The sequence below is a fragment of the Aquila chrysaetos genome, chromosome 24 (assembly GCF_900496995.4).
Source record: "Aquila chrysaetos chrysaetos chromosome 24, bAquChr1.4, whole genome shotgun sequence".
In the NCBI taxonomy this organism is placed as follows: Eukaryota; Metazoa; Chordata; class Aves; order Accipitriformes; family Accipitridae; genus Aquila; species Aquila chrysaetos.
The window spans coordinates 8,681,479-8,691,468 of record NC_044027.1 but is presented as its reverse complement, the minus strand read 5'-3'; the positions used below and the strand labels follow the sequence as shown (position 1 = coordinate 8,691,468).

The 9,990-nt window shown below is 64.4% G+C and overlaps 1 protein-coding gene across 3 annotated transcripts; it reads left to right on the top strand.

Annotated features, from left to right (window-relative positions):
- The first annotated feature begins 2,096 nt into the window (after nt 1-2,096).
- On the top strand, nt 2,097-7,343 carry RNF208 (ring finger protein 208). Of its 3 annotated transcripts, XM_030000892.2 has the most exons (4): nt 2,097-2,913; nt 4,334-4,412; nt 4,531-4,579; nt 4,679-7,343. In XM_030000892.2, the coding sequence occupies exon 4, from the start codon at nt 5,030-5,032 to the stop codon at nt 5,825-5,827; it is 798 nt and encodes a 265-aa protein (XP_029856752.1). In that variant the 5' UTR covers nt 2,097-2,913; nt 4,334-4,412; nt 4,531-4,579; nt 4,679-5,029; the 3' UTR covers nt 5,828-7,343. The 3 variants fall into 3 exon arrangements, with proteins under 3 accessions (XP_029856752.1, XP_029856753.1, XP_029856751.1); XM_030000893.2 differs by lacking the exon at nt 4,531-4,579; XM_030000891.2 differs by lacking the exon at nt 2,097-2,913 and adding an exon at nt 3,191-3,331 and having other exon boundaries at nt 4,531-7,343.
- The last annotated feature ends 2,647 nt before the right edge of the window (nt 7,344-9,990 follow it).

The window sequence follows — 9,990 nt, the reverse complement described above, 5'->3', positions numbered from 1 at the left end:
ATGATTATTTTTAAATAGAGCTGTTGCTTAACTCACGGAATAGCAGTGTAATAACACTGTGTAGCTGGGTCAGCATGGGGATGCCGTATGAATTAATAACAGAAAATGGCTCGTGCTCACTCACTTCCTGCAATTTCCTTTGCTCTGTGAGTTCAAGCATAATATATCGGTTCTTGCTATCTGCATCTAGAAGCATTAGCAGGAAAGTAAGCAAAAACTGACACAGAGAGGATGGGGAAGATTAAGGGAATCCCTGTTTAGCACTGTTAGGGTGCCAGACAGCAGCAGCCTCACACTGATTTCGGCAGGTGAGTAGATCAAAGAATTACACTCAGAGGGACTAGAGGCAAAGTCGTTACAAAATCCCTTATCCAACAAGAAACTAGAAGATTAAAAATACAACTGCTAACATAGTCAACAGGGGAGCATGGGTTTCCAGGCGGAGGCAGCTGGTGGGTGAAGCTGCATGGTCCCCATGGGGAAGCCACACTCTAAGGTCAGTCCAGCCCGAGGATGGAGTGTGGCTTAGCCCTTGGGGAGGCGGGGGATCCCTCTGGACCAGGTGGGTTTGGTCATCTTCTCCAGGCCAGGCATCTGGGCGAGATTTTTAGCATCTTTGTGTGGATGGTTGGATCATAATCATGGGATTCATAATGCCTGATGGAGCTGAGCTTTCCTCTGGGCTGACAGTGGGAATGCAGAGCTGTTCAGTGAAATACATGAGCTCCAGTTTCTGTGTCCATCCCACTGATGGAGGGGCCGGGGACAGCGATGGCGCGAGCACGATGTGGCTGTACGTTCACAGTGTGGCTCCAGGCCTCCACAGACCCCTTGTTACAGAGGTGAGCGGCGGCCAGGTCTTTGCTGCAGCAAGGCTGGAGGGCCAGCAACCGGGTCTGGCCAGGGTAACCTTCGGGGGAAGGCGTCAAAATCCAGGCAAAGTCCTGGGCCCAACTGAGGAGTATAAAGAGCTTGAAGGTGGCAGTGGGTGACACAAGCATGGAAACCTCAGCAGCACCCAAAGGAGCCCAGTGAGCCCCCACCGGCACCCTGCCCCAGCCAGGGTGGGATGGAGGGATGGAGTGGTTTTGGGTTCAGGTGTTCACGTGCCTGGGTCACGGTCGCTGGGGAGGGGTCGGCTGTGAGCTCTGGGTTCAAGTGCGGCTGGGGAGTTGGGGGGCTCCACGTGGGGCTGGCCGCCCATTTTGGCTGCCTGCCCGTGGATGCTCCACAGTGGAGGCTCCCATGGCAGGGGGAAAGGGCAGCCCAGCCCCTAACATCTGCCAGGGCATGGCAGGAGCCAGGAAGTACAGGCCAGGGGTCATCCTCCCAGGGCACAATGTGGGGTGTCCCCAGCCCACGGGCTCATGTCTGTTTGTGCCACTGAAGGGAGTCAAAACAGCAGGACCCCAGCAATGCACAATGCTCCCCAGTGCTCCCCAGGGACCTGACAGCATTGCTGGTACCCAGTGGCGGTGTGACCCCCCGCATGCCACGCTGAGCCCACCAAATCCCCCAGGGACAGCGAGACCCTGTGGCCTTCTCCCCCCCTCCCTAGAGCTCAGCAGGGACTGGGACCCTCAGTCAGGTTTTGACCTCCGGGGGGGGTGGGGGGTGGTGTCTGCTGCCGCAGGGGTGGCTGTGGGTCGGGGTCAGGCCTGGCAGTGGGGGTCCCAGGCGTCCCTTGGGACTCGGTGGGGTGCGTGGCTCTGATTCGGCAGTGGGGGGACATTACCGGTGTTACAGCCTTTCCCCAGCTCCGAAAGGCGCGGGGGTTGCTGGCAGGGGCCCTTCTCCCCTCTGCCACACGCTCCCTGATGCTGGACCCAAAATCGCCGCCCCCGGAGCAGCATCCCCCTGTCCCCAGCCCGCGCCGCCGAGCCATTTCCAGCGGCGGATGCTGAGTCACTGCAGGCCCCTCCGAAACACCTCGCAGGGACCCGGCCGGGGGTAGCGGCGGGGGCGGGGGGTGTTGGAGAAGGAGCGGGGCCGCGGCGGGCCGGGGCGGGAAGGGAGCGGAGCCGCAGCGGGGCGGCGGCGGCGGCGGGGCAGGGCCCGGCGGGGCGGCGGGCGGCGGGGGGGGGGTCTGTGCGGGGGGGGGGGTGTGCGTGTGCGTGTGCGTGTGTGTGCGGGGCGGCGGGCTCTGCGGCCGGCGGGCCCCGGCGCTGCTGAGCGAGAGAAATGTGAGCCGGCTGCACCACTGCGGCGGCACTGCGGGCGCCGGGCGGCAGCGGAGCGGGAGCGCGCAGGCAGCGCCCGCGCCCGCCGAGCCCCGCGGGACAGCGGGGACGGAGCCCGCCTGCCTGCCTGCCTGCCTGCACCTGCCGGACGGGGGGGGAAAGGGGGGTGCCCCAGCTGCAGCCCCCCCGCCCCCCCAAGGCAGGCAGCCTGCGCTGTCGGCCGGGGAGTGTTGCATCAGCCCGGCGCGGAGCGGGGGCTCCGCGGCCGGAGGAGGCGGCGGGGGAGCCGGGGGAGGGAGAGCGGAGCCGCGGGGCGGGCGGAAGGTGCCTCCCCGGCGGCGGCTGCGGCGCTACCTGCCGCCTCCCCCCGGCCGCCGGTCCCCGCGGAGCATCCGGAGCCAGAGGAGCCCGGCGGGAGCCCGGCGCCGCCAGCCCTGCCTTTGTGCCCGGTGCCCTCCCCGCGCCGGCGGGGAAGCTGCCGGAGGAGGCGGCGGGGCCGTGGGAAGCGGGAGCGGCAGCCACGGCCCGGCCGGGAGAGGCGGCGGAGACCCGGCAGCATCCTCGGGGAGCCGGCCCTCCGCCCGGGCAGCGTCCGCATCCCTCTGCCTTTCAGATAACCTTTAGCCGCTCGGGCCTCCGAACCTTTCCCGGGGACGGAGCGGGGCTCTGGAGGCTAAATCGGGGACGCGGCCGCACCGGGATCCCCCGTCCGAGGCACGGCGGGCCAACGCAGGTAACGACCGGCACCGACCGTCCTTACGGCCGGGCTGCCCGGGGGGGCATCACCCTGCGGGGGTGAGGACGTGTGGGGGGGTGTGGGGTGTGTGTGTGTGCGCGTGGGTGGGGGGGTGTGCGGGGGGGGGGGTGTGCACCGCTGGGCTGCGAGCGAGCCAGCGCGGCGTGGGGCAGGGGCGCATGGGGCTGGGGATTGCGGTGGGAGGTCGTCGAGGAGTGGGTGCTGTGTGTCGGGGCGGGGGGTGTGTGCTGGGGAGGGCTGTGTCGCCCTAGGGGTGGTGGGGGTGCGGGGTACGGCGGGGTGCTGCGCCAAGGCTGTGCATCAAGGGGTGTGACGGCGTGAACGTGGAAACGCGGTGGCTGTGCGCGGTGGCTGCCTGGCCACACGGATGGCCGTGCCTGTCGGTATGCTGCGGGTGAGTGTCTGCGTGAGACCTGCGGGCAGAGAGCCCCCGGGGCCGCTGCTGTGCGCTGGAGCGGGAGGGATATATGCTGCTTGCGGGGTTCGGGATGTGGGCCCATGATGGGGGATGCAGGATGCGAGGCCTCCCTCCCCAGGACAGGCATCGCAGGATGCTTGCAGGACGCTTGCAGGACCCCAGTGCCACCAGGGCATGGCCCCCGGGGACACCCCCACTGAGGTCGGGCAGGGATCCAGCCTCCCACGGCTCTCGGGCATCCAGGGCTGAACCCCCTCCACGGCCTCTAGCCATCCCCAAGGGCTGCTGCTGCAACCAGATGGCCCCCTCGGGCCCCCTCCGTCAGGCCTGGCAGGGCTCGGCAGGAGCAGGCATCCCTCTAACAGGATTTGCAGCGTGATGGAGGAGAGCGCCTTCGCCCTTCTCGGAGGAGAGACAGGCTGTCGCTGGGGCTGCTGAGGGAGAAAATGGCCACGGGCTGGCTATCTGGCCCCCATCTCCTGCCCCCAAACATGGCCTGGCCTCTCCAGCAGCCCCAGGACAACGGCAGGGAGCTGGGAAGGGGGAGAGGAAGCTGGAGGGAGGGATAATAGCAGGGACAGATCAGGAGCAAGCAATGGAGGTAAAAATAGATCCGCCGAGCAGAGGAGTGGCTAAACGTGAGAGAAAACCCTAAGCAGAGGCAGGTCGGTGGGGGAGCCCCCCCCCGGGAGGGGCCCTGCATCCCAGTGGGGCGCAGGGGGACCTGCCCTCTCAACCCCCAGGGCACAGGGGGGACCTGGGACCCCACGCTCCGGGCCACTGAGGAGATGCCTGGGGGGAAATACCTGCCTGCTCCCACTTCCTCCAGCCCAAACACACGGGCGGATGGACAGGACCTGCAGGGCTCAATTGCCAAATTGCTGGGATGCAGGCGGGCACACATCCCAAGGGAGTGCTGGCAGCCGGTAGGTCCGTGAAGAGCCTTGGATCCAACCCCCTCTTGCTTTTCATTTCCAGCAAGCACGAAGCTGAGCTGGGGACAGAGGTGCTGGGGTCGGAGGATACAAGGCACGTGGCAGCCCCGGCACCAGCCAAGGTGAGCTGCTCTCTGGCACGGGATGCTCCCTGAACCCCTGCCCCGCGGGAGCTGCCGGTGACGGCAAGTGGGAGAGCCGGGAAGTCAGAGCAAAGGAATTTGCAAACACATTCTTCAGCGCCACAAGGATCCCACGGCGCGTAAACAGGAATAAAGGCCAGGCGGAGGTGGGGGCTACCATCGGTTCCTGCGAGACCCCCCCCGTACTCACCTGCCCTGGGCAGCACCTGGTGCCACGATCCCCAATTTACCATTCCCGACTGCAGCTGATCCGGCACGGGAAGAGCCAGTGAAGACGAAGCGGGGGGCTGCCAAGTGACAGCCAATGTCATGTTAACGTCGTGGTGAGGCTCTGTGGGGAGCTGACGCTTTGATCGCCTGCCCAAAAGCATCCTCCAAGGCAGACAGGATGCCTCTGTGAGCCCTGCCTTCCCCCGCCCACCCCAGCCTTGCGCCCGGCACCCTCGGGGCTGGCCGGAGAAGAGGGGTGTGGGGCCCGCTGGCGCTGCCCCGTCTCCCCAGGATGCTCTCCCGTGCCAGCGGCTGCTCCCCGTGCTCCTGTTCTGCGGCCAGACCGAGATTGAAAGCTCAGCAGGCTGCCGGCATGTTTTAGCCTCATGCAGGCGTCCCTCGGAGACCCCAGAGCAGTGGACAGTAATGTGAAAACGATACTCATGTCGTGTCTGAAAGGGCAACAGGTCATCATTAAAATGGAGGCGATGAAAATCATCCACCCGGAGAAGTTTTCGGAGCTGCAATCCTCACAGCCACGCTACGCACCAGCCCCGCGCCGCGAGCCGCCCCTCGTGGCCAAGCGCGCGTGGCCCTCCGAGTCCGAGATCATCGTCAACCAGGCGTGTGGGGACATCCCCGCCTTGGATGCCACCCCCGGCCCCCTGCCGCTGCCCCGGACTCCCCCCCTGCCGCGGCGAGAGCGTGGGTACCAGAGCCAGCGGAAGGGCAGCTCGGAGGTCTGCTACCACCGGCAGCCGCCGTCGGACGAGGTGATCGTCAACCAGTACGTGCTGCACCCCTCGACGCCCTGTGAGCCCCTCGAGTGCCCCACCTGTGGCCACATGTACAACTTCACCAACAAGCGGCCCCGCATCCTCTCCTGCCTGCACTCAGTGTGCGAGGAGTGCCTGCAGATCCTCTACGAGTCCTGCCCCAAGTACAAGTTCATCTCCTGCCCCACCTGCAAGCGGGAGACCGTCCTCTTCACCGACTATGGGCTGGCGGCGCTGGCCGTCAACACCAGTATCCTCAACAGACTGCCGGCCGAGGCCCTGGCCACCAACCCCGTCCAGTGGAGCAGCGACACCGACCGCAGCTGCTACCAGACCTTTCGCCAGTACTGTGGGGCTGCCTGCACCTGCCACATCCGAAACCCGCTGTCTTCCTGCACCATCATGTGAGCCCCGCACCCCTGCCCGCACCTCCCGGCAGCAGGGTGGCCGGCGGGTGGGAGAGGATGGCGCAGTGCCGTGGCCAGTCCCCAGTCCCTTCCTTGCCAGTGGCACAGCCCAGGGATGCTCTGATGCTCACCATGGCCAAGGACGTGGGACCGGAGACCTCGCCAGCACTGGCGGGGGGCGATGGGGATGCTGGGACCTGGCGGCAGCCCCCTACACCCCAGTGGTGCCCAGGGAGAGGGACGCTGGGAGAGGGAGCACATCTACCAGCGCATCCAGGGGCTCTGGCTCCCCCCCGTCCTGCAGCAGGTGCCCCCACTGTGCATCGAGCATCTTGCCGTGCTCCTTCCCTGGGCGCCTTCTCCCTCCTCTCTCCCAGTGGCTCCCACGAGTGGACTCTGGGTCCCGACCAGAGCGACACCTTCCGCATCACCCCGTGGCCACCGGCAATGGCACAAGGAGCCCTGGAGGTGCACGGTGTCATGCTGGGTCACCCGCCTGGCACGGGAAGCGAGGACAGGTCCCCAGCTGCCCCCCACCCCTTCTCTGTAAGTTATTTGCCAAAGCTTTCATCTCAGTGGCCAAGCTGCCGTGCGCCCGAGTTGATTTAGTCACGCCAAGCTGCCGCACCGGCCCCTCGGTTGTGAGCAGACACGCGGCCCATTTCCTCCGCAGGCCCTTGAGGAAAGCTCCACTTTATCCTCATTTTGGAGGATTCTTGGTTTTTCCCTGTCCGTCCCCGGCCGCCCCGTCCCAGGCCGCTACGCGTTCACAAAGGCATTGAGCTGTGCCCGTTCTCTGCCGCTCCGGCCAGGGCCCCACACCGATGCCCCATGAGATGGCCCGGGGGGGCGGCGTGGGGTCCGGTACCCCAAATTGCCAGCTCCAGCGAGGGGATTTGGCTGGGCAGGGGGGGCAGAGGTCTGGCTCCTGCCCACGGTCCCTCCCCTGGAGCAGCACCTCTGCTCTGACCCCTGTGTGGAGGGGCTGGCAGAGAGGCAGATCCCTGTGCACAGTCTTGCTTTCTCCAGGGCACCTGGAGTGGTAAGTTTGCTGCCAAAAAAGCAAAAAAAAAAACCCTAAAAAAAATAAAGAAAAAGCCATAATTTGCGGGTGCTCCCGCAGTGCTGAGCACCACAACCCAGCACGGCCACGGCACCAGGGGCACATGCTGCCCAGTCCCAGGGCACTGGGGCTGGGTAAGCCAGAGGGGCCCCGCAGAGCCCCTCACCCTGGAGGAAGGAGCAGCCCCCAGCGCTGCCGAAGCCCAGCATCCATCCAGGGAGGGGGGCAGAACTGCCCCCCCCCCCCCCCCCCCCCCCCCATCCCGAGGGAGCAGGCGATGCCAGCGGCACAGCCCCGGGTACCACCCCGCTGCCGGTGGAGAACGGGGGCCAATACCGTTTCTGTGTTGCTCTGCCAATGCCTCCTGCTGCTGGTTGTGACGATGACCATGTTTTATACCCGGCCTTGTTCTAACCCCCATCAGTCTCCCCAATAAAGATTATATTGGAACGAACAGTGAGCCGGCGTCTCGGGGAGCGTGTCGCTGCGGGCAGGAATGGGGCTGCACACCAGCCGGGATGCTGTGACCTGGCCCCGCTCGGTCTGTGGGGCAGGTTGTGGGGGAGATACCCAGAGGAAGGGCTTTCCCCTGGAATGACACCTCCTCCTCTGCCCTGGCTCTCGGCTCTGACATGGTCGTGCCCCCTCCTTGCCCAGTCCCTGGTCCCACTGCACATGGCTGGGCACCGTGGGGTACCCTGCCCACCGTGGCAAGTGGTCCCTAGCCACACTGAGGGCTTTTAAATACCCGTTGGATGTCCCATTCCTCCCCAAGTGATGTAGTATACTGGGGGGAGGATTTGCCAGCCTGGCCCAAGTGGCAGCTGCTGGCAAAGGGAGCCAGGCAGGGACATGGGCACCACTGGGCTCCCTCTGCCCTGCTCTGGTGAGGCAGATGCACCCATGGGCCCTGCCATGCACCATGCTCTGCACCACCCCCAGCGGCACACAGGGACTGCCCTGGGGCCTGGCATGCACCCGGCAGCACCGGCAAATGGCATCAGTGGGGAGCACCCACTGCCTGCACCGAATGGACCCTGGGGTCACCGTGATGGCAACTCTCCAGCTGGGAGAGGCAGAAATTTGCAGCAGAAGCAGCTGGGAGGACGCTCCTGGGGCAACACAGTTCCCCAGGACGTAAGCTGTGCACGCAGGCTGGCCTGTGCACACGTGTGTGTGTGCATGTGCATGCCGGAGGGTGCGTGTGCGCACACACTGAGGCTTTCTGTGCAGGCACAGCCCCACTGGCCCAGTGCTGGCCCCTGAATTTCCTTTCTCTGGGAGCAGCGGCTGTCTCTATGGGACACAGTGGAGCCGCTGCTTCCAAAGCACCAGCATGTCCCTGGCTCACAGCCGAGCCCCGGGGACAGCCCCCACCCTTGGGGGGTGCAGGGTGTGTGGGGTCGCTGCGGACCCCTTGTCCTTGGCAGCCGGTTCCGCTCCCAGGGGGTGTTTCTATGCCTGGAAAACAAAACCATATCCCAGTCCATGGGTGCTGAATTACAGCATCAATAATGCAGCCAGTGCCATCCCCAGCCCTAAGCGTGCAGCGGCCATGACCTGGCTCCCCGACTGTGCACCTGCATCCCCACCATCTTTTGTGGGTGTGGGGGGCACACGCAGCCCTGACAGCAGAGCCGGGGGCTCCCGGTGGTCACAGCTTCCCCCCAGTGAGCCTGATGATGTGACTGCTTGGGGAAGCTGGGGCAGCCCGAAATCCAGGATGAGCATCTCCATCATCCCAAAGGCTCATCCTGAATCCAGGATGAGCACCTCCATCTGTGGGGCCCCAAAGACACCGAAGCAATGGGCCAGCCAGGACAGAGGTGGCAGCAATTTTGCCCTCAAAGCAAGAATTTGCCCTTTTTATTACATAACGATGAAGGGTACAGTGTGTCCTACCCCCCTTCATGGTACCTCTTGGGCACAGAGTAAATTTAAAACCGCTAATTTGATTTTGAATTGCAATTAAGGAAGAAATGGGGCCTTTCAGGAGTAAGTGCTGGGTGACAGCCCATTTTTCCAGCCCTATTAACCTCAAATGAGTGCTCACTGGAAGAGGGCCCCGGGTGTGTTGCGTGGGGACAGGGACAGCGGGGCGGTGCCAGCCCTTGCATCATGGATGCAGGTGAATTAAAAGTCTTTCAAAGTCACTGCAGGCATCCCAAGCCCTGAAATGCTCCCACAGCCGCTGTGGTCACACCGAGCTTTCATGCCTCCAAGGTGGGTTTTCAAAGCACTCCAAGTCCCACCGGCTGCTGAAACATGGCCAGGACGTTGTCGTGGGAGCAGATTTGGCCATGGGTGAGCAAAGATGCTCACAGATGTTCCCAACTAAGCTGGTTGTAAAATCTTCCCATTGATGTAACGTCCGTCCCAGGCTGGGATGAAGCTCTGGGCTCTCCCAGTGTCCAGGTTGGCCCATGTTGGGAGAGGGGACTTTGAGGGTTAAATGGCTCCCAGGGATGACCCTTCCCCAATCGCTCTCCTTTTAGATGTGGGAAGGGCCAGGAACTGGCAGCTCTCTGCTGGTTTGGGCTCAGGGGATGATGTTTCCCAGCCGTTCTCCCCAAAACTGGCTCCTGCAGCCCAGCCGTTCAGTGCTGGGGGCCATGCTGGTCTGGGGGCAGCTCTGCACTCCTGACGATGGTGGGTGGGCAGCCCTGGGCAGTGCCGAGGCCTGTCCCCATGTGTGTGGCTGCACCGGTCCCCATCCTGCCCCGCCACCCTGCCGGGAGGTTGCACAACAAGACCAGTTCCCTGCTGGTGCAGAGAGGGGGGAGGATCTTGCCCCAGTGCAGGGGCCGAAGGCTGTGCTGGGCTATGTGGTAGCACCCATGCCAGGCTGGGAAGAAGGTGGCTGAACATCAGGGCTGTGCCCTCTTCAGGGACACGCAGCCTCAAAACCTCGACCCGGGGCAGTCACGCACCCGAAATGGCCGTTTCAGCAGAGAGGAAGCTGCTTGCAACGGCTTCTGCCAGCGCCCAGCTTTCACAACGAGGTGCAACCCTGCGATGAGAGGATAACGGGTTGTGGCACGGAGCCCAAGAGGCTGTGACAGGTCCCCAGGGCAGCACTGGCCCCACGGATGGGGAGGGAC

Coding starts and splice junctions, on each gene's coding strand:
- RNF208 (XM_030000893.2), top strand. CDS start 5,030: ATGCAGGCGTCCCTCGGAGACCCCAGAGCAGTGGACAGTAATGTGAAA.